General features: G+C 42.4%; 1 protein-coding gene across 2 annotated transcripts in view; it reads right to left on the bottom strand.

The window, feature by feature from the left end:
* The window catches only part of TOM1 (target of myb1 membrane trafficking protein), a 170,083-nt gene that overhangs the window by 27,378 nt on the left and 117,651 nt on the right, over positions 1–25,054 (bottom strand). Inside the window, exons 10-11 of one of the 2 annotated variants that reach the window (XM_088455108.1) lie at positions 22,127–22,232; positions 520–561 (exon numbers count right to left, since the gene is read on the bottom strand). In XM_088455108.1, coding sequence (XP_088311234.1) covers positions 520–561; positions 22,127–22,232 — 148 coding nt within the window. The remainder of the gene's footprint in view (positions 1–519; positions 562–22,126; positions 22,233–25,054) is intronic. The other variant, XM_088455110.1, reaches the window with a different exon arrangement.

Here is a 25,054-nt window from a genome sequence, read left to right on the forward strand (position 1 = left end):
GATTTCATATTTACAGTTGGCTCTTTTTAACACTCCAAAGTTTAAATTTACTCTTTTCTCTGTAACAGTACACTACATGCCCAGTGCCTTAGAAGTCATTGTTCCATAACTTGCACAGGATCACGGAAGACTAAATCAGCTGTCTGCAAGTTGGATAAATGTCTCTGAACATTGAGCTGTATCTAAGCGATTAAACCGGTGTTTCTGGATGCATTGTTATCCAAGGAAGAGAGATTAATACATCTCGCAAAAAATGTCTAAAGGAAGGATTTCCAAATTTTTGTTGTTCTGTTAGTGTTAGGATCACAGGCATTCTCTAGGACTAATACTCTATGGGAGTTATATACTAAAAGTGTGAAAAAAAAAAATGAAATATCCCATTACGTCAGCTTTGATCTATCTAGTACAAGATTGGTTAGAATCAAATATAGCTAAAGGGAAAAACCCCTTCCATCTCTAAATCAGTCAACATATTTTTAATTCCACACCCCTATGCAATGCACCCCTGGTATAGATTACCTATATGCTTGTCACGCTGCCAGAGTAGAGGATAGGAGAACCCTGAATTTGTAAAAAAAAAATTTCAATTAAATATGTCAGAGTAAAATAAGCTAAATCAGATTGTTAATGAGCCAAACATTAATGGAAAATGGGAGTCAGGGCAAAAAAAAAAAAAAAAACCACTACACTAACATCATTTCATTCTCCTTTTGCTTCTGAAAAGATTTCGAGGTAATCAATCTAAATGTTGTTTTTTGTGTAAACAGAGCTAAACAGCTATTCAGTCAATAATGGCGCCAATTAACAGTTTCACAGAACTATATGGTCAGAGTCTGAAAAAGACATATCAATCAAATTCAACTTTCTACGAGTAACTTAAAGAGATGCTAATTAAAAAAAAAAAATACGAGGTTGGTTCAATAAGTAATGCAACAAGACCTCTCATTTGTATAATATTCTCTATTTCATTCTAATTTCTTGCCAGGCCAAGCAGATAGACTGCTGCTGCTCCTCACGGCCATTAGATTGCACCTCATATCAGTCATACAGTCCCAACATCAGTTGCAAAATGGCAGAAACATGGTCAATTGATGCGATATGGTTTCTTGAAGATGTAGGTTCAATTCCGATAGACACTCCAGGTCCTGGCTTATTTCGGGCATCTCTCAGGTTTAAATGCAGATTCGTCCAAATCCTTAATAATTGCAATCGATGTTGGGGCCTGTGCTTACTCTGATACTTCTCTTGTACTTCCTGTGGTGGATAACTTTGAATATTTAGGTACTCAAAATACCTTTGCTTAATATGATGTCAGGGTTGAAGCCTCTATTATACCACTTGACTTCTTAGTCTAGATAGCTGCTGTCAATTTTGAGAAAAGAAAATCTTATAAAAAATGGGGAAAAATATGTATATATTAGTTTTGGAATTCTGCATGCCCAAACAGCTGTTGAAACCAAATGTATACCTGATAGACTGGTAGATCCCTTCACTGAGGCAGATGTGCACGCCAATTTACCTAGAACCATTACAATGGATTCTCCAAACTGCAACACACTTCTTGTCAGTATAGCTGGATAATTAAGATCCAGTAGTGGCTGGTCGACAATCACACGGCTGTTTCTGAGAAGTTGTTATTTTTTAACCATTTAACTGACAAATTGTACTATTTTTTGTAACATAAGTAAAAGTGATTTTATACATTCATACTATTGGGCTCTCATTATAATCAGTTAATAAGGTAACCACTCCCATACTCAGGAATCATTGCCACACATCACATCACCATAAATCACAGGCTGAGCGCTACACCGTTTCTACTTTCCATATTGTCACTAAATAGGCAAGGGTACCTATTAGATGTCAGCAGCTTGCCGTGACCACAGAGCTCAGTGCGCAGGACCAACAATTCTTGTATTCATGTATTTCAACTTATCCAAAGTGATTTCATAAAAAAAAAAAAAGAAGTTTTCAATATTTATAAAAAAAAAATAGTTTTTTCAAACATCGGCTTCAGGAACCTGGTACACTTTAGGGGGTGAAAGGGGGGGGTTCATTTACCTTTTCCCAGCGGCTGCTTATCTCTGCAGCCGCTGGGTTCTATTGTGCTGGCCAATCAGCAGTGATCGGTAGCACGGCAGGAACCGGGGGAGGGTGCAGGCAAGCAGAGGGACCTTCCTCTGAGAGCAGCAGCAGCGGGAAGATTCTCTTCCTACAGCCGCCCACACCGTTTATCTGACTGGTTGCATTGATGGCGATCAGATCACGCACAGCCTGGTGTGGTCGGAAAAATGTGACCATACCAGACAAGTGGTTAACTGAAGCAGCACTACAAATCATTACATCCAATGCCTGCAGCTGCAAAATACCTTCCAGAGTAAAATTTGAGGTTAATACCGTGGACAAGTCACAATTTGAAAGGCTTGTTTTGGGTTTATGTGATACCATTGTTTTCTTTGCTCTCCCTCACAATATTCGCCGTTTCTTTTATTCACGAACCAGTTTTGTTTACTTGTAAAAAACAATAAAACAAATCCTCACAGGACCTGACAGGAGAGCTGTTATTCAATAAAGATTGTGGGGAAGAGAAAGAAAATAATGTCAGATTATTGAATGAAGAACACACAGCAAGTATTGGCATATCCCCTAACCTTGTCAGCCTTTCCTCATAACTTATTCAGATAATTGCCTGTCAGTGAACTGGAGGAAATGATGGATGTCCCTTTTATAAATCGCCAACCAAAAGTGTACAGTATGTTCCAGTTGGGATACTAGATCTTTATAAAGAGGATAAATCTCTGCTCCCTGGACGCCTATTGCACGATATGACATAACTGTCCCTGATTGATAATGAACATTGTTGAAAAGTCAGTTATCTATAAGTGCTCCCAACACCACAGGGTCTCCATAGCTTTGTACTCCGTGTTGACTCTCTGGCAGATCCTCTGTTCTGCTTATCATTTTGCTTGTTTATTGTGACGTATCTATACTTCTATTCATTCTGTCTCCTTGCCTTGTAATGAGCGGAGGTGCAGCCCATTCCCAGTTAAACACTGGAGGCTTGCAGGTGAATTGTAAAGTTTGTAAATTGATAAATGTTTCCTCTAACCTGTCAATTATTCATATATCCAATTATATACATACAAATCTATAATTACGAGGCTGAAATGTAACTAATCTAGTTGCACACCATCTATTTTATTACAACTCATAGAAAGGGGAGATGTATCAAACAGGGCCGTACCTAGGACGGTGCGGCAGGTGCCACAGCACAGAGCGCAGGATACCCTTGGGGTGCAAGTGCCCGCTGCCATAATCTCTATTGATGTGTGCCAGCTGCGTTGTTGTTACTAGCGGTACGCCCGCCTGCTTTCTTGCCCCCTCCCCTGCCGAGCAGGGGCGTAGAATGGGTAGAGTCATTGGAGCAGAGTTGCAGGGTACCTCCTCCCTACATATTTCTTCAAAGGCAGTCTAGGCATCGGGGCTTACTGTGTCTGTGTCTGGACCTGTCCTATTACATGTTGGCCCCTGACAGTAAGTGTCTTCTTTCTTTAGTTGGCCCCTCTTCAGGGACCAGTCTTCAGATCCATTCCTCTTCCTTCTGTTACTCCCTGCCCTCTTCTTTCCTCCCCTCTCCACCCTCAGTTCCCCTTTCCTGCTCTGTCCTCAACACAGCTCCAAACTCACCCACACAGGTTCCATTTCTTGCTCTCTCTCACTCACACAGGTCCAGTCTGCACCAGCCATCCGTGGCACCACTCCCCCCCCCCCCCCCACAGGTTCCCATTTTTTGGTCTCTACCATTACAGCTCCAAGCTCCCCCTTCCCCACACATATTCCCCTTACCTGTTCTCTCTCCCCTTACACAGCTCCAACCCCCCCCCCCCACACACCCATCTGCAGAACCCCTTCCACCTCCCACACACCAGTTCCCATATCCTGGGCTCTCTCTTCTTACAGCTCCAAACCTGCCTCCCCTACACAGATTCCCCTTTCCTGTTCTCTCTCCCCTCATAGCTCCAGACTCCCCCCCCCTCCTCATTTGTGGTACCCCTGACCCCACACCAGTTCAACTTCAGCACAAAAAGAACACTGAAAGAGCCAAGGGACACAGCCTCAGCCTGGGTGGGGAGCTACAGTACCAGTGAATCCTGTTCTCACACAATGAATGTAAGTCACTTACTGTACATGTTACACTTATCATTTATTAACAATAAGTAGTAACAAAATATAAGAAAAGAGCACTGGAGGTTAAGTAGTCATGTTGACATTTAGAATGTTGACACCACAATATCGACATTTAGGATGTCAACATTTTCACAATGTCTGAACTGACAATGCCATCATTATGCATATGCATCATTATATCATACAGTGGGTTGGCTAATCAGACACAGATGTATCGTTGTATGGGCGTGTTGTGTATGTATGGCTGTGTTACTATGGGAGCAGAAGCCCTAGGTACTGCAACCCATAGCCAGGCTGTCGCCAGCATTTGCGGGTACATGACAGACCAGCCACCCCCATCAGCTGTCACCGCACTGTCACCTAATACCATGCCCCTCTCCATGAGGCAACGCCTATTTCTGGTACACGTCTAATAACCCTAATGCTCTCTCTGTCACAGGGCACCAAAATGTCTAGTTACAGCTCTGGTAACAATCCTTGGAGAGAGATAAAAAGGGAAGGGAGATAAAGTACCAACAAATCAGGTCCTAAATGTCATTTGCAAGCACAGCCTTTATAGTGACAGTTAGAAGCTGATTGGTTGGTACTTTCTCTCACTCCACTTTATCTCTAGTAAAGAGTTGATACATCCCCCCAGAATCTGAAAATGTTCAAAATAATGGTTTATTTGTTAAATTAATTTACTATGTATTCTGCAAGGAAAAGGTACTTTATTGACATTATGATGGCCAACTGCGCATGTAATATATATCAGGGCAGACCTGTTGTACGTAATATATTAGTATATTAAAGGGGGAAATGCATAAGCATTAAAAGTCACAGATTTCCAAAAGCAAAATCAGGTAAATCCTAGAAAAAAATTATCACATAGACCCTCTACTCATGCCAGTCATCTTACAGCATGCACTCATAATGTATTTGTTACTATTCAGCTGTGTGCCATCGTCAGCTATATGTTCCCTTGTTTCTGTAAGTCTGCTATTGTAGACCAGCATTTCTATAGCTATACCCAGGATCAGGGGCGTCAGGGTTGTCACCTGTTATCCAGTCGAGTACCCAGTCCTCCTGTCTGCTATTGTTCCTGCCGTTTGGGTCATCTAGGCGGCACGGTCCGCATATCTACTACCTGCTATTTGTGTCATGATCAGCATACCCACGCTCTGCCGTTTGTATCATCCAGGCGGCACAGACAGCACTCAATGTCCAGAATGTGCAGCGTCCAGCGTCCAGTTGCTTTTGTCAACCTGGGGGGCGCAGGTCGCAATCCAGCGTCCAAAGTACGCAACCCAGTGTACCACCCCTTGTGTCAACCCAGCGGCATAGGCCGCAATCCTGCGTACCACCGCCTGTGTCAACTCGGCGACACAGGTCCTTCAGATCAGCTTGCCGAGGCTGCTACACGGCCCAAAGGCCGCATCTTGCTCTACGGACCACAGGCCACAGCCTGCCAAGGCTGCTACACGGCCCAGAGGCCATATCTTGCTCTACGGACCACAGGTCACAATCTGCCAAGGCTGCTACACGGCCCAGAGGCCGCATCATGCTCTACGGACCACAGGTCACAGCCTGCCAAAGCTGCTACACGTCCCAGAGGCCGCATCTTGTTCTACGGCCCACAGGCCACAGCCTGCCAAGGCTGCTACTCGGCCCAAAGGCCACATCATGTTCTATGGCCCTCAGGCCATAGTCTGCCAAGTCTGCTACAAGGCTAAAGGTCGCATCTTGTCCACAGCCCAGAGGCCGCTTCACACCTAGGCTTTCCAGCCCTCAAGGCTGCAACTATACACCATTTTTCAAGGGGTACCCCCAACCAATCTCCTTGCACAATCCTCCGCTCTGCACAAATCAGAGTCGATTCCTTCCTGGAATAGTTACATTGTGCCTACACTGAACGACTGCTCGAACAGTGTAGGCACGGCACAGACTGTGAAACGACTGCACCATTACAATGTCATAATCGTGCAGTCGTTTTTTGGTCTGCAAGCGCATGTGCGGCATAAGATTGTCTGACCCTGAAATCTTGCTTCTGTATCAATCTGCTCACTAGATTTTGATGTTTCAAATCACAATTTCTGTACTTGTATAGTCTTCCATTTTATACCATCTTCTCAGCACAAGAGTGCAGAGAGAACAAAACAATCCTTACTACACGCATATGTTCCAATTCCACACATCAATCAAGTGCTTGTTGATGCAAAATAGTCCCTTATAATATTTAAAGTAGCCTAAAATAAATCTCAGTAACAGCAGCAGGCTTACACATCCAATTTATTCCTCGCAGTGTGTATTGGGACATTTCCCTTTTTTTTGCTGTTCTACGGACTGTTATGAGAGCAGAGATCCCTATGGCTGCACTTGTTCAACTTACTGAAATTCAGAAGGCAAAAGAGAACATAAACTGCACAGGTATTTAATTAAATTACTGAAAATTATATTTCTGATACCTCAAATACATCTAAATAATATTAACATAATTCAATCACCGAGAGGGAACGACTGCTAACAACAAAATCTAATTCAGGAACAAAAAAAAGAAAAAAAGTGTTGTCTTTGATACAGTGCACTGAAGAAGGATCAATATAAATATAAAATCTAACTTTTATTGATAATTTAATACAAAGAAGACAGCAAAATATTTCAAAGAGAATTCATCAGAATTATCAACACAAACAATATAGCAAAAAGTGTAAAGACAAAGTGAATCTTAAAATAAATCTGTAAGTCTCCCTTGGAAAGAAGTATATTTCAGAAATACAGAATTTTAAGCGTGTGATTATAACTTTAATGGACAGCTAATATATAGACTCAATATTCTATATCTGCATAATTTCATATAATTATTAGGTGTTATAGTATGCTGTCATATAGGGGGTAAACTTCAAATGTTCGGAGATCCCCTGAGTGTAAGCTGAAATTAATATCAGCTCTATGTGGGATGCAGTCAGGAAGCAGTCCGTCGAAATGCCGACCGCCGGCTTCCCGACTGTCAAATCCCGCCAGGGTACTAATGACAGTCATCGAAATCCCGACGCCTGTCACTGCTGTGTAGATGAGAAGGGGAATTTATATGTAAAACTATACGCTGCTATACGCTAGAGAATAAAGGCTAGCCCTGGCCTCTTATCATAAGCTGCATTAGCGTTATAAGTATATAAGGAATGAACCTTCTTTACATTTAATCCTGCATTCTATTACATGTACATGGAGGGGAAAGAAGGGATGTATAAGAGCCCCTACACAATCACACCAGCGGTGTAACCATTATACGTGACTAATCATTTCTATAACAAACTGCACAACACAATTGAATATTTACACGTTGTCGGCATTAAACCCAGCACTTTATTCTATCGTGAATGTATGCATTTTGAAGTTAAAGAAAACTTATTATGAATCTAGTCTTTAACTATAGCTTTTACAATGTCATATGATCCTCCTTTGAGGCTTATAATTAGAGAGATCTAATAATAAGATACTGATAATCATATCAGATAGATAATGTGGAATTTAGGAGGTGACTATATTAAACCTGCTCTCTTTACTATCATGAATGGGTAATCGGATGTAATACAATTATATAAAATACATTGCAGAGTGTACAAAAATAAGCTTAAGAGGAGCTCGTACATACTAATTATTGTGAGTGATGTTTATTATACCACTAATGACTATAATGAATTAGTATCACTCACTTGTGGACTATAGATTCTACGAATATATAGCAGTGTGATTAATCACAGAGGTTTTGTAGTGATTCGGTTTATGCTGGTGGATGAATGTAGCCATATATTCACTGTCACTATTTATAAGATACTTTGTGACAGAAAGATGTTACCATCTCTTTTTTCTATTTTGTGACCATTATATAGTTACATCTAGGCTAAAAGGCACAACATAGAGCTGATATTAATTTCAGCCTATACTCAGGGGATCTCTGAACATTTAAATTGTACCCTCTATATGACAGCATTATATAACATCTAATAATTATATGAAATTATACAGATATAGTATATTGAGTCTATATATTAGCTGTTCATTAAAGTTATAATCACACGCTTAAAATTCTGTATTTATGAAATATACTTCTTGTTAAAGACCAAGGGAGACTTACAGATTTATTTTAAGATTCCCTTTGTTATAGGTCTTTACACTTTTTGTTATATTGTTTGTGTTGATAATTCTGTGGCATTATCTTTTAAATATTTTGTTGTCTTTTTTTAATTAAATTATCAATAAAAGTTACATTTTATATTTATATTGACCCTTCTTCAGTGCACTGTATCGAAGACAACACTTTTTTAGTTGTTTTTGTTCCTGAAATTCAGAAGGGAAGTCTGGTAATATAAATATCATAAATAGGGTCATGTGAACTAGTACACCCTCCTTCAAAGCTGTGTTTTTACATATCATCGGTTTAGTCATTAAATAAAAAATAAACCAGCATAAACATCATAAAATAACGTATACAGCTTTCATAGCAATAATTTGTAGCAATCATTTTCTGCACATACAAATGTGTGTATTGTAAATATCTGTAAAACACACACATTTATTATGACCTATAAGTATCTTCATACTGAGGAATTTTGTCCGGTTCATCTTTATAGCACTGCATCGATGTTTGCAGGCATTCCTTATGCACAGCGCTCATACCGTAGATCAGGGATGGGGAACCTTTTTCTGCTGAGGGCCATTTTGATTTATAAAATATTATTCGTGGGGCCGATGCAGGCCACGACCCCTCCGTATGATGTCACACAGGGGCGGGGCCACAATCGCCAGTGATTACAGCAATGCCTGGAGCATCCTGATGATGCTCCGGGGAGCTGTAAGGGCAGCGGTGTGACCGTCTGAAGCTTCCCAAGGACGCTCCAGACGGCCTTGCTGCATAGATTCTGGCTGCAGGGTGTCATTCTAAGCACCCTGCAAACCAGATGAGGCTAGCAGAATAAAGCTCCGAGGGCCTGACCAAATGATTCTGGGGGCCTTATATGGCCCCCGGCCTGAGGTTCCCCATCCCTGCCGTAGATCCTACCACAGCATCTCAAAGGGGTCGAGGACTGGAATTGGCCATTTCAAGGCTTTGATTATTTTCCAGCTGAGAATTTGCCAGGGTAGTTAGGGCCTGATTCAGAGATGTACGTTAACCCGATGATTAATGTACATCTCTGATGTTGAGGGGTCTGCATCGGACCCATTCTACCCATGAGCACAATGGGTTTTGCGATCTCGCTCGCAGATCACCCAAGTAGCAGCATGATTGACATTCTACGGCATTTGGGGGGGGGGGGGGAGAGTGGGGGGCATGCCTGGTCACCGTTCCTGGAAACGTGGGCATGTCACCCAAGTTTTCCGGGAGGGACGAGGCCAGGGTCTCCGTCAGTGGACGCAGATGCCTGGCCTCTTAAGTGACCAGCACTCAGGTCAGGCTGTGGGAAGCTTCAGCTCCTGCAACCTGACCAAAGGAGCAACCATCGTGACTATCAGTCGCGATGGTGTTCCAAGTCTGGGATGTCGTTCGCAGTGCTAAGATCGCAAATGCAGCAAGGAGGTATCTGACACCTCCTTCTGCATTTGTATCTGAGATGGACAAAATTGCACAGCTGCTTGTGGGTGGCTCTGTAAATCCATCCATCTCTGAATCAGGCTCTTAGGCTCATTATCCATATGGTATAATCCAATTCCAGCCAAGCTTCAGTTGTCAGACGGATAAGATCACATTCGCCTATAGACTACTCTTGCACCAAGCGGAGGGGGTCTGCGCAGGACCCATTCTGCACATGTGCAGAACGGGTTCTGCGATTTTACTCTCATTCCCCCCAAGATGCAGCATAATTGACATGCTGCGGCTTTTGGGGGGCAGAGCAGGGGTGTGCTTGGTCACCATCCCCGGAAACGGGGGCATGTAACCCACGTATTCCGTGAGGGATGAGGCCAGGGTCTGATATGCTTACCCTATATCTGATATGCTGACATAGGGTCTGATATGCTGATCACGCCGGCTGGTGAGACGGACAGAGAAGGAACCAGCCAGCGTGATCAGCACACCACCGACAAACTTGCAACAAAAGAATTTTATAAACATGGATATGTACTAACCTTTTTATCTTTACAGGTATTGCGCTCACACATTGTTCACATTTTAATTTACAAAACACTTACAGTTTACAAGCGCTCTATGTTTTAGTTTCAGACTAAACTCATTGTCCATATTGTGTGATCCAATTCCAGCCAAGCTTCAGTTGGCGGACGGACAGGATCACATTCGCTTCTAGAATACAATGGACACAGTGATTGCAAGGAATCTAGATCCACTGGCTGCAATATAACCCCAAATCCCCACTAAACATGGTATTATGCCTCAACACTACATAACTACACTTTGGTATTGTCTGTCCAGAAGTCGTGTTCATTCAAATGCAACTTTTCGAAGCTCAGTCCTATTTCACTGTTATTGGGGTCAGACAGAAGAGGCTATGGCAGGGATTCCCAACCACAGTCCTCAAGGCACACTAACAGTCCAGGTTTTAAGGATAGCCATACTTGAGCACAGGTGTCTTAATTAGCATCTCAGTTATTTTGATTTAACCATCTGTGCTCAAACATGGATATCACTAAAACGTGGACTGTTGGTATGCCTTGAGGACCGAGGTTGGGAAACACTGGTCTATGGTGTGCTTCCCACTAAAACTGTACTTGTTCAATATTTTTCTCTTTGTTAATTCATGAACGTTTACTTTTATCACGTTGAGAGAGACCTGTTGATTCCCAGATATAGATGTTGGTACCTGTGCAATTTCTCAGAACATCATATGCCTGATCTTTGGGTGGTTCTGAGGGATGACCACTCCTACAAAGAAATGAAACGGATAGGGAACTGTCTCCAGTGTTATCCTTTTGCAAATACTCATTTTCTTTATAGAATAATGGACTTCAAATTTATAGGAAATGGCATTAGAACCATTTCCAGACCCATGAACAGCATTGAAATGCTCCCCGACAGATGAAGATGTCCTTTCTTCCTCATATGCTAGATCACAAGCCTGAATGCTCTAGACACAACTGCCAAAAATCAGCTTCTATAGAGGTGGTAATGCTTCCTGATGATTAGCAGCATCTGGCATTGGATGCATAGAGCGGCTTCTTTATAGCAAATTATTTCTTGTTGAATAAATAATGACAAAATTTAAATGTTTTTTTTTTTAGTTTTTATTTTTATCATGAGATTATTTGTAAAAAAAGAATGACTTAGGGCCTGATTCAGAGTTGGGAATAGAGTAAGAATGAATAAGTAATTGTGCATCTTGGTAAAACCATGCAGCACTGCAGGCGGGGCAGATTTAAAATGTTTAGAGAGATTTAGATTTAGGAGGGTGTGTCCAACCTGAAATCTAAATTGCAGTGTAAAAATAAGCAGCCATGTTGTCTCTCTCAGCTGACCAGACTTTCCTCCAATGGAAGCTGTCACTCAGCTGACTTTTTCCTCCAATGACCAGCTACCTTAGTGTATAAAGCAGGACTCCGGGAACAGGAAGTTGCCTGAACAACTTCTCTACTTCCAGTTGCTGCTTGCACCGATCGCTGTTCTAGGCTTCATGCTGTGAATATCTCCAGTGCACTCTCATCGATCTCGGCTGATATTCTCCAGTGTGCTTTCATCCTACATCGGTTCCTATCGACCTTATCCAGTGATACCACATCAATCTCTTCCGTTTGCTAGCAGTAACACCGTTCATCAGTCTACAGTGATATCCACGATATTGGGTCTTCATTCCAGCCACTCAGTTGCCATCCATCTTCCTCTGTCCTTTGCCATTTTCCAGGTACTTGACCAGGGGGCCGCGACCTGCTCGTTGGGCGCCGCAAACACCATATCCCATTGGGGGATCACTGGTGAAGACCACCCGTGAGTTAGACCCCGCGCCTCTGGTCAGGTCTCGCCAACACCCGGAACTAGCTGATTAGGAAATTCTATATTCTTCCTCCTCGTCTGCTGCTGCCTCCTCACCTAGTCACCCCGACTCCCAGTCCTCCGACTGAAGATCTCAAGGGCCAGGTCGTGACATTTGCACCCCTTAATTACAGCATGGTTTTTCCAGGTACATAGTTACTTGCCATTTCTTACTCTATTCCCAACTCCGAATCAGGCAATTAGTGAGGACCACATTTGTTAATGATGTCCTGATATCGGAAGAAAAACAAAGATGTAAGGGTATGCAGTCAGAATGTCTCCGGTTAGAATGTAGACCTTCATGCCTATAGCAGAAGATTGACATTATGTCGACATGGTAGAAATGTCAACATCATTAATGCAAGCATCATTAACACCTGCAAGCACTAGGGTTAGGCATAGAATTGCACAATGTTGACATGCATTGGTGTCGACTTGGTTCAATGTCGCCATTACAGCTATGTCAACATAATAATATAAAAGCACGGCCTGTCTTCAAACTACTGATTTGTACAGATATGAAATTGCTGAACACAATGCATAAGTCACAAACGTTGCACTGTCAGTTGTAGTGTATACATGCGTTTAGTGTGGCAGAAAATTTATTCAGTCTTGTTCTTTGAATGGCTGCATATAAACACAAGTGCTAGTGGTGGTGTTAATTTCACTTCCAGCACCCATTAATAAAACATAGCACCCTGCTGATACATTGAGCACAGTTATAGCCATCCTGGGATTATTGCTGAAAGAGTTTCAGGCTTCACTGCAGTCTGAAGTAAAAGAACACACCATCACATATGTGACCAGAATACATATGAATGTTGAAACACAAACTAAGTTCCTGCATGTTTCAACAGTGTGGCAGCAACTGTAGTTATTGTCATATCTCTGTTGTAACTGCATAGACCACAAGGTTGAAACAAAAATAAAATCGAAATAAAAAGAATTGGAGAACAGCACCAGTGCTAGGAGTATGAAAAAGTAAAATCTACTCCTAAATATAAAAAAGAAAATGGAAATCTATTGGCAGAGAAATGGGAGCGGAGAAATAAGAAAGAGATTGTAGTAAAACACTGTATAAATTAAATACCAAGCCAAGAGAATAGGCAATTTATGAGTGCCAGAGGTTGGTGCACTACAACTTTCAGAAATTCACATTACTTTAAAAGAATAGGATTTCATAATAGAAGTGGGATTGGCTTTACCAAAACTATGGACCATATTAGGGTCAAGGGGTACATGGATAGTCTATGTAAAGCATAGCATTTCCCTTTGACAACTCTTTCTGTGATTGCTCCATTTACTTAAGGTGAAGGGTGCATTCTATAAAGTAATAAATATGCTGGGATCAGTTGCCTTAGATAAGATTCTGTTTCCCAGATAGAGCGTATTGCCCTCTATATGAATTTCTGTGGGAGGCTGCTCAGGTTGATAGCAATCTGTGAAATGACTTTCACAGATCTCTCTGGGACTGGGCTACAGGCAGGTAGAAATAAGGGAAAATATGTAAGCGTAAGGAAATGTAATACATGTCAGCCTATGCTTGGAATTTACACATTCTGCAGAGCTGCCTTAAATGAATGACAATGGGGGAGGCTCAGTTTTCCCAGAAAGCCATTTCAGAGAACTATTAGAGGCTGGAAAAAAAAAGCCAATTACATTCTTCAATTAGCTAAAAATGACCTTTATGCGCTATATAATTTAACCATCCAAAGTTAATGAATGGTGGCTATGCTTAAGTTCCCTGACCTTTAAGCTACAACTACTACATAAATTACCCAAATACATCCACTACATTTCCTCCTCCATTTAAAATATTTCCAGTAGACACATCCAAACCTACATCAATCCATAATGAACCGTATTATGGTCACCACCAGCATTTTCAACCACTGTGCCGTGGCACACTAGTGTGCCCCGAGCGGTTGTCAAGTGTGCTGCGAGGTCAGTGAAGTCACAGTGGACTTTACTTGTACTGCTGGCCTGGGCAGTGTTGGTCTTTTCTGGGAGGCTCAGGTGCGCCTGGGCGTAACCTAAGGAGACACGGCGGCATGACATAGGTCACGCATGCCGTGTTGCACGCCTGCCAGCACACTGCTCCCAGCTCTGCACTGTGTGCTCAGTCACTGAGTGTGACTGGGCAATCCCAGCCTATGAGGGACAAGACAGGGACGACAGTGAGCCTTCTCAGGGGGTTATTTTTTTATTTTTCTGTGGGCGCCAACCAATGTGATTGTTTTTTTCTGTGGGGGCCAATGTGTGTGTTTATTTTCTGTCTGTGGGGACCATTTTGTTTTATATTTATTTTCTTTGGGGGGCAATGTGTGTGTTTGCTTTTTTTGTGGGTGCCAATGTCTGTTCTGTTTCCTGTGCGGGGCCAATTTGTGTTTTTTTCCCATTGGGGTCAATGTGTGCTTCCGCAGCCTGACCAAAGGAGCAACCATCGTGACCATCAGTCGCGATGGTGATGCAAGCCTACAGCATCGTTCGCAGTACTAAGATCGCGAATGCAGCAAGGAGGTATCGGACACCTCCTTCTGCATTTGTATCTGAGATGTGCATGTTTTTTTCCCGTGGGGGACTGATGGTGTGCCTTAGTAATGAGAAAATCTTGTTACGTGTGCTGTGATTTAGATCATTAAATGTATTACTTAATTAAGCCTGGTTCACCATTTACTAACGCAGTAACAAAGTACCACGCTGGTGTTACTAATAATGGGGGATGTATCAAGCCTTCTAAAGAGTGAAGAAGTTGATTGGTTGCTATGGGCAACTTCTCTACGTTTTAGGAGGCTTAATGCATCTTTGCCCAAATGTCCAGTATTTCTATATTACAAGCATGTCTGGTGACGGTGTTGGCATACCAACCACAACCTGTGAGTCCTAGAGTTCACATCACCCGCCACAAATTTCTGCCTGTTTCCTACTATCAGGCAAGTTTCTGCCTGACTACCACTTATACATTAACACTGGTACATGATTCACTCTGTAGCTAATAGGAAAGGACACTGCATCAACCTACTCACTCAGAATAATCTATAAACAGCTCCATTGCCTCTCTGAGCATCACCACTTATCACTTTCTCATTTTATATTCCACTCATCCAAAACCAATAAGAATTCCCGCTTCAGACAATCACACAGTATTTTCTCATCAAGTACAATCATGGAGCTTTATCCGCTGCACTACAATTCAGCTTTCCCTTTACATATAACTCATCACCTCATCACTTGATCTCTTCCTTCAAAGAAAATACAAGTTGCTCTGAAAACGCCTAATAGTGGATCTTCTGGTGACTGCCCCTAATCACAAGCTATTAGTTCTCTTATTTCTGCTTTTAGAGATTAACAGATCAAATTTGTCCTTTTTGCCATTCATTTAACATAGATATCTAAGGGGCAAATTTATTAATTATTGTTTTTTTCGCCCTGGTAAAAACAAAACATCATTTTGCATTGTTTATCTCAGATTTATCACAGCTATTTAGCAAAGATTACTTGCCAGAGAAGAGACTATTCCGGCGGAGCACTGTCTCATTGACAGATCCTTTACTGCTGGCTTTATGCAGCTGTAATAGACTTCACTTCCTGATTGCGCTTTCGCACATGGTGGAACTCACTGTCGCCTGGAGCTTTATCAATGGGAAATTGTAGACAACGTAATTTGAAGATGGTGTTGACTACTGGGGCAAAATGCGAAAAGTTTGATATATTGGGTAATTCAGCATCTAGTGTTCATTCTAGCACCCTGCACCTGTAACAACCCGTGCAGATCCTCCTTCCTGTCTGGGATGTCGCTCTCTGCTCTGGTGCTTCTAGCACACCGAGCTGATGCAACAAAATGCTGAGATACAGACCAGAGTGTGCTAGAAGCACCAGAGCAGAGAGCGACAGCCCACACCAGCAAAGAGGTACTGCACGGCTTGTGACAGGTGCTGGGTGCGAGAATGAACACTAAGCATCCTCATATATGGGGATGACGGTATCTACAACTAACAATGTAAATGACAGAGAAATCAGTTACTTCGCCAGTTAGTGGTTTAATAAAAAGCTCTGATCTTAAATATTAGGGTATGATATATAAATTGTTAGGTCCCAAAAACGTCAATAAATGTTAGGGCCTGATGTAAGTTGCATGCAAGTCCGAAAGTAAGTGCATCTAGCGATTTTCTATCAAAGTCCATGTGTTGCAACCACCACTTGCAATTTAGAGCAGCTGCAAGTGGTTCTGAGTCAGATACATCTCAGTCGCTTCTCACAGACAGATGAATGAGCATTACTGGGCATCAACGCTGCGCTCGCACTTATGATAAGTGTACTGAGGGGGCATCCTGAGCATGTAGCCAGAGTTGCAACTTATTGTGAGTTGCGCGCATGGATTGCATGGGATGTAGTCTGCTGTCTAAATGCCGACACTGGTATCCCGACAAGGGAGTTAAGATAGGCATCGTCCTCTTAGCCGTGGGGGAGGGGGGGGGGGGAGGTTATGGGGGAGGGAGGTTAGGGCAGTTACCAATGGTAGCTTTAGGTTTTGGGGAGGGAAGTTAGGGTTAGGCAACCCTAGATGGGGGGGGGGTTAGGGTCTGGCACCACTGGGGGTGGGTTAGGTTTAGCCACTAAGGGGAGGGGAGGGGGGTAGGTTTAGGCCCGAAGGCGGGGGACAGGTTCAGGAACTAACGGGGAGGGTTAGAGTGCGGGCGGGTTAGGCTACCAGGGTTAGGGGGGAGGGTAAGTATACTTACCCGACCCCTGTCGGGATACCAACCATCTAGATGCCGCTGTAGGTGTTCTGACTGGAGGCATCCCGATAGCTGGCATATCATACCGATTTCAAATGCCATTTTTAGTCGCATCTTCTGTGCCAAGCATGGGCAAGTGTAATTGCCTTTACAAGTGAAGACGGCTGCTCTTCCGAGCAGAGGGCTGGAAGCAGTGTGACTTATGATCACTGAATTATGACAGCATTATGTGTGACTCAGAAACAGGCCCTATGTGCAGTAGATGCACACCATGTACCAAGGCCAAAATCACAATGAAGAAGATGGACATCAGAAGCTCGGCATCAAATGTTTGCCGGGATTCAGACATCAGATTAAGTGACGCAATGGCTACTAGCTATGTGTGCGCATGCGCCATAGAAGTCGGAACTTTGCGCATATAAGCTGAGTCTTACGGGTGTCCGCAGCTGCATACAAGCCTGTCAGCCATTGGATGGGCATCGGAAAGCTGCATCTGATGGGTGGCAACCATTGAAAACCTACAATTCAGTGGAAAAAGCATTTCCAATGGATCAGGAACATCCATGGTTGCTAACCATCAGCTTCCGATGTCCATCCCTAGATAAAATTATTTTGTTCTGTAGTCATAAAAAGATTCTGAATGGCTTGCAATTAGTGCATTTTAATATCTTTACAATAAAATGTAGATTCCCTCAGAATACATTGCTTTTCCAGTAGACCACAGATAATGCATTTTTTTTCTTTACATTAACCGACACTATCACTAGTAGACTAATGCTGGTTTCACACTATATAAAGAAAGAAACTGGAGCGCTTGGACTCAGCTGCTAATTTAAAATATAAAATGTATTACTTCAATTGAATCATTATTAAAAAAACACATCTATAAACAAAGGTTCACAGGTGGAATAAATCAACACATATAACTTACAACACTATTGCACATGTCCATTACTGGATAAAATCAGCATAATTATGAAGTGGTAAGTCAGCAAGCAATTGTACATTTACATCCTGTCATTAAACCGTGGATTGGTTCCATTCCAACTCATTGGAGTTTACTATAAAACTACCATCACTAATTACCAGCTGGTATACTAACAACATTTCATGCATGCATGCGCTGTTACAGGTGATTAACCAACTAATCATTTGGACTGTTGTTTGTGCTCTGCTGATAACATATAGCTTGCTGACTTACCACTTCATAATTATGCTGATTTTATTCAGTAATGAACATGTGCAATAGTGTTGTACGTTATATGTGCTGACTTATTCCACCTGTGAACCTTTGTTTATATATGTGTTTTTTTTTAATAATGATTCAATTGAAGTAAAAAAAAAAAATAATTTTAAATTAGCAGCTGAGTCCAAGCGCTGCCATTTCTTTCTTCTTATAGCTTGCTGGACCTGTTTGTGTTAATATTAATTCACTGGAGGAATATTGAAGTATTTTTGTATTGTTATTAGCGCCCACTATTTTTATCATTGGTTTCACACTAGTCGATATCTCATTCGCACAGACAATGAACGATATATCATCCCGACCATCTTAAAGTGTGAACACCCAATACAGCTGCTAATTACATCTTTTTCCAATGTATCGCATCTGCCGTGCTGCATGGCAGATGCGATATATCGTGCAGATATGTCGTTCATATCTTGTTGTGTGTACAGACAACCAAACAACCACACGATATGTTGGCTGCAGAAACCTTTGAAAAAGACATCAAAATTGGACATGCATATTTATTGGGTTCTTCTTAACAGACAAATCAAGATGCCGATTGGTAAGTGTGTATGCACAATATCGTTTATGCACATCATTTCCTGCATCGTTAAATCTGTTGGTCGTTGCTCATAACGTTCAAGTGTGTACCCTACATAACGCTCATACATAGTGGATCCTCTTAAGAAAAGTGTAGTGCATTAAAATGTATTACATATGTTACACCTTTACCAAGAATCGCTGCTATGCTTTATACCGTTACTAATAATTCTACAGTTCTCGCCTTAGCAAGATTATAAATTTGTTCAATCAAAGAGAAAATCTAACTCTCTCATTTGTCTCCTACCTCCCTTTATTCCTGAATATGATTAATGCTCAACAACTCTCAAACCATTTCATCAACAAAATCAATCATATCTGCAATAATTCAATTACCCAGAAGCACTGCACCCAACTATAGCACCAATACACTTTGCTGTAACCACTCCAAGTCATATATACACATCCTCTTCTATCCAGTATATATATATATATATATATATAAAAATAAAATAATAATAATATAACAAGCAATATTGTGACTTGCAGTGTCAATAAGAGATTATAAGGCTTACAATCTGCTTCAGGTTGGTAGTAATTAGCTAATACATATGCAATGTGCTTATTACCAAAAGTTAATAAAAAAAAATGTCACAAATAGAAAAAGATGTAAAGACCCATATGCCCATAACATAATCAGTATTCTAGTGAGGCAGCTGTTGGTGTCTGATCTTACAGCTGGCACATCAGAGTCTGAGGAAATCTGTGCAGCTGCCACGTTACAATTATATAGACAGGATTGCTGTAGAGCGGAGTTTCCCAAACTCCAACATTACAGTCCATGTTTTAAGGTTATCCATGCTTGAGCAAAGGTGACTTAATCAGTACCTCAGTCAATTTGATTTAACCATCTGGACTCAAGCATAGAGATCCTTAAAACCTGGACTGTAATGGCATTGCTCTAGAGCAGAGGTTCTCAAACTCTGTCCTCAGGATCCCACACAGGTCACATTTTGCAGGTCTCCTGGCAGGTGCACAGGTGTAATCATTACTCACTGACACATTTTAAAAGTTCCACAGATGGAGCTAATTATTTCACCTGTAATTCTGTGAGACCTGGAAAACCTGAGGACCAAGTTTGAGAACCTGTGCTCTAGAGGTCAGCAGTGAAGCTAGATTTCTGCTCGTATGCAAATGTTTTACAGAGCCAGATGGCGGAGTGTGTAGAAAAGCAGAACAGTTGGTTGAAGTGAGCATGTTCCTTGTAAAGTATACACACCGCTGCGCCGTGTTTAGCGGGACAGTGCTGGAACTAGATTTTATCACAGCGCTAGGTTACAGAAATGAGAAAAAGAGGCGACGCAGCAGATTTATGGTCACTACCTGCCGAAGAACCACATTTCTAGGTATACCCTGAGCAATGTAGTGAAAGAGGAGGGGTGCCAAAATTAAATGATATATTGGTCCCCCAACATAAAATTATTCAGATGCCCCTGTTTGTAAACAAATGTTAGAATGCACAGTAGTTTCCAGAACATGGTAAATAGCAGAAGATTCACGGTTATTGTATATTAAAGTTTGTAAAATAAGAGCATAGAACAAGATCTTGTGAAAATAATGGTATAACATTTAAATTTTTTGGGTACATGTACTTTCATGTATTCTGGGTTTTCTTTTTTAATTATTGTATGTACAGTAGTTTATTAACTATAATGTAAGGAGAGTGCAACGGCACAAAGAGGGTGTGTACCCTCTTCTAAATGAAGGTACTATATGTCTTAACCCTGTGTCTGACAGGACCAGAATGAGGGAGATACAGGCTATTTAGAGCCTCTCCCATTTCTGACTTTTTCCCCCATTACTGGGGGCACTCTGAGCAGTCACCTTCCAGCAGTGGTCGTACTCGCTGATTCCGTGCTTTGGGATCAATAAGGATTTTCTTTCTCCCTGGAACACTGAGCTTTTCAGGACAAGTTGGACTCTTTATCCACTGTCAGGGGGTATATTTTCGCAGTGAGCCTTTATAAGTGTATGGCTTTTGGGTAAGTTTTTGGAATTAGGTGAGAAGCATACACTTCTCCAGATTTTTTTCACCTCTCAAGATGCTTTGATGTGCTCTGGGCACACAATCCAGACACACCAATGCAAAACCAAGGTGTATAGCACCTCTAATATGTGATGAGAACACTAGTTTATGCTAAAGCTTTATAGAATCTTTTCCCCATTTGTCGGAATAAATTATGTTGTATTAAAATGTACGTTAGTATAAAAAAATATTCATTTGCTGTTATAAATCTATTTTCGTAAATTCTTATTTTGAAATGAATGAAAAGGATCAATAAATTATCTATGATGTGCATTTAACTATTCTGTGTACTAGACTAATGGTCTCCACTATCTCCTGAACTAATGTCTCCCTCTCGTCAGCCACTGCTCCAAATGGGACAGATTTCCTACCCGCCTGCACAGCTCAGGAGCAGCTGTGAGGAGAATATATTTATTATGTGATGTGTCTGTGGAGACTGGACTGTCTGCCATCTTTACTGGGTTCAGCGTTTTCATCATGGAAACAGCATATTACCGTAACTTTGAAAGCGTAATATCATATTTGAGGGTGCATTTGTATATCTAATGGTGTATATAGCTGCTCCTAATGAACAGTCCAGATAATAAAAAGTTTATACCATCAGTTATTACCCTACTGCAGTGTTCGAATCTCCAGTCCTCAGAGATCCCAGTGCATGTTTTACAGATCTCCCCAGTATCACAAGTGAAATAATTAGCTCCACCTGTGGATCTTTTAAAATGTGTCAGCCAATAATGAATACACCAGTGCACTATGGGTTGGGTACGGGATGCCGGCGCTTGGGATCCCGGCAGTCAGAATGCCGACAGGGTTAGCATACCGACACCTGTTGGTCGGTAACCTAACCCTTCCCCTCTCCCTACCCTAACCCTCCCTCCCCAGTGCCTGACCCCAACCTCCCCCCCTAGTGCCTAAACTTAACCTTCCCCTCCCCGCAGCCTAAACCTAACTCTCCCCCCTTAGTGCCTAATCCTCCCCCTAGTGCCTAACCCTAACCCTCCCCCTAGTGCCTAGCCCCTAAACCTAACCCTCCACCCAACCCCGCTACTTACCTTCGGTATCCCAGCAGTCGGGATGCCGGACCAGGATTGTGACTGGCGGCAGAATTCTGGCGCCGGTTATGTAAGCTTCAGCATCCTGACCACCGAGATACTGAACGTATCCCATGCACAATATCTAGGAGATCAGTAAAACATGCACTGTTAGGGGTCACTGGGGACTGAAGTTGGGAAACACTACCCGACTGTATCAAACACCCTCTTATGATTTCTGAGTCGGTCAGCTTGAGTAATCAACACTAAAACATGGCTATACAAGCTGCAATACAGTACACAGAGCAAATTTATTGAAGCCATAAGAGTAATACATGCATGGACAGTGAGGCAACTTACTGAGAGTGGCTAGTTGTGCGGACAGAGTAGCAGCAGGGGGCTGAATGGCCGAGGAGCTTGCTTGAAGGTTACTGAGAGAAGGTAAGATGTCTCGGTTACTTGGGGCCTTTAAAAAGAAAACCAATAGGCATTAGTAACTTTATCACATTGACAAATTAATGATTACACCATTATGGCTTCAAAAACATAGAATTATGTATTAGGCGGTCCTTTAAATATACTTAAGCTTAGGTAAGCTAGTAGAGTGATACGATGAACCTTGGAAAGACTGGTACTGAATATCTGGTTGTTGGTAGTAAAAGTCACAAACAGATAAAATTAACTAAAGGGGCCTATCCATTAGACGGCTTTTTGGACAATCCGACCAAAACCAGGAGGTTTTGGTCGGAATGTTCAGAAAATCGTCTAATGTATAGCTGGAAAGGACCAGCGATGTGCGTGCACGCTGGGTCCTTGCCGACGCCGACTATCTGCGGAACATTCTCGTCAACCTGACGATGATAGTCAGGTTCCACATGTTCGCAGATAGAAGGTCGGTCTCCTGCACTGAATGACGTTCAGTGAAGGCACTGCACCTAGGCAGCCTGAAGGACTGAATGCTAGTCGTTCAGTTTTTCAGGTCGCCTAATGGATAGGCCCCTTAAGGCAGTGGTAAAAGCCTGTACAGCCATGGGCAAAAGTTGAGAATGACAAGTATTGGTTTTCACAAAGTTTGCTGCATCAGTGTTTTCAGACCTTTTTGTCAGATGTTACTATGGTATATTGAAGTAAAATTACAAGCATTTCATAAGTGTCAAAGGCTTTTATTGACAATTACCTTAATACCCCTTTTCCACCTAAATTCCGGGTCTGACCCGGAGTTGGAACAAAGTTCCTATCCGGATCAGACCCGGAATTTTGCCGGCGCCGACTCAGGATATTCCCGAGTCAGCGCCGCTCACACCGCAGTCGGTGCTGTATAGACCCGGCTTTTGCGGAGTGAAAGTGGACGCTTGGTGATTACGTCATCTCCAAGCGCCACTGAAGCCGGACCAATCGGCCGGCTAGCAGCGCACTCCAGGTCATCGTGACCCGGAGTGCGCTGTTCTCATAGCAGGGTTTCACGGGCTACGCCCGTGTTAAACCCTGCTAGTTACCTGGGTTGGATTGCCGGGTCACTCGACCCGGCGATCCAACCCTCTCCCCTTTTACACCAGGGAGCTGCCCGGGTTAACCCTTCAAAAACCCGGGTTTTAGCTCTGGTGTAAAAGGGGTATAAGTTTATGTCACGAGTCAATATTTGCAGTGTTGACCCTTCTTTTTCAAGACCTATGTAATTCGCCCTGGCATGCTGTCAATCAACTTCTGGGCCACATACTGACTGATGGCCACCCATTCTTGCCTAATCAATGCTTGGAGTTTGTCAGAATTTGTTGGTTTTTGATTGCCCACCCGCCTCTTGAGGATTGACCACAAGTTCTCAATGGGATTAAGGTCTGGGGAGTTTCCTGGCCATGGACTCAAACTTTTGAAGTTTTGTTCCCCCGAGCCACTTCGTTATCACTTTTGCCTTATGGCAAGGTGCTCTATAATGCTGGAAAAGGCATTGTTCATCACCAAACTTGGGAGAAGTTGCTCTTGGAGGATGTTTTGGTACCATTCTTTATTCATGGCACAAATAGACACAATTGTGAGTGAGCCAACTCCCTTGGCTGAGAAGCAACCCCACACATGAATGGTCTCAGGATGCTCGACTGTTGGCATAACACAGGACTGATGGTAGCGCTCATCTTTCCTTCTCCGGGCAAGCGTTTTTCCAGACGCCCCAAACAATCTGAAAGGGGATTCATCAGAGAAAATAACTTTACCCCAGTCCTCAGCAGTCCAATCCCTGTACCTTTTGCAGAATATAAGTCTGTCCCTGATGTTTTTCCTGGAGAGAAGTGGCTTCTTTGCTGCCCTTCTTGACACCAGGCCATCCTCCAAAAGTCTTCGCCTCACTGTGCATGAAGATGCACTCACACCTGCCTGCTGCCATTCCTGGGAAAGCTCTGCACTGGTGGTGCCCTGATCCCGCAGCTGAATCAACTTTAGGAGACGGTCCTGGCACTTGCTGGATGTTCTTGGGCACCCTGAAGCCTTCTTCACAACTATTGAACCTCTCTCCTTGAAGTTCTTGATGATCCGATAAATGATTGATTTAGGTGAAATCTTACTAGCAGCAATATCTTTGCCTGTGAAGCCCTTTTTGTGCAAAGCAATGATCACTGCACTTGTTTCCTTGCAGGTAACCATGGTTAACAGAGGAAGAACAATGATTTCAAGCTCCACCCTGTTATTCTAATTCAGTGAGCATGACAGAGTGATCTCCAGCCTTGTCCTCGTCAACACTCTCACCTGTGTTAACAAGAGAATCAAAGACATGATGTCAGCTGGTCCTTTTGTGGCAGGGCTGAAATGCAGTGGAAATGTTTTGGGGATAAAGTTCATTATCATGGCAAAGAGGGACTTTGCAATTAATTGCAAATCATCTGATCACTCTTCACGACATTCTGGAGTATATGCAAATTGGCATCATAAAAACTGAAGCAGCAGACTGTGAAAACCAATACTTGTGTCATTCTCAAAACTTTTGGCCATGGCTGTAGTCTAGAACATGGCTAGATATACAGCAGAATAAAAGCGATAAACAGATATTACACAAAGAAATCAGTTGTTAGATACCAATCTCTACGCGCAGGGGGCTGTATAATGACAAGGAAATAGCTTTTTCTCTAAATAGATTAACAATCCCTGTTTGTAAGAGGTCATGTCACCTGCAGGGATATGTGTTTTTATAGACACTATATTAATGTGCAGCAGCATGGCAGGATCAGTCATCCGGAAATCTTTCCTGCAGGGATAATGCTCAGCACACTATACCAATTTGATGGGAATACAGTAACGGAC

The sequence above is a fragment of the Taudactylus pleione genome, unplaced genomic scaffold (genome assembly GCF_031769625.1).
Source record: "Taudactylus pleione unplaced genomic scaffold, aTauple2 ptg000642l, whole genome shotgun sequence".
Classification (NCBI taxonomy): domain Eukaryota; kingdom Metazoa; phylum Chordata; class Amphibia; order Anura; family Myobatrachidae; genus Taudactylus; species Taudactylus pleione.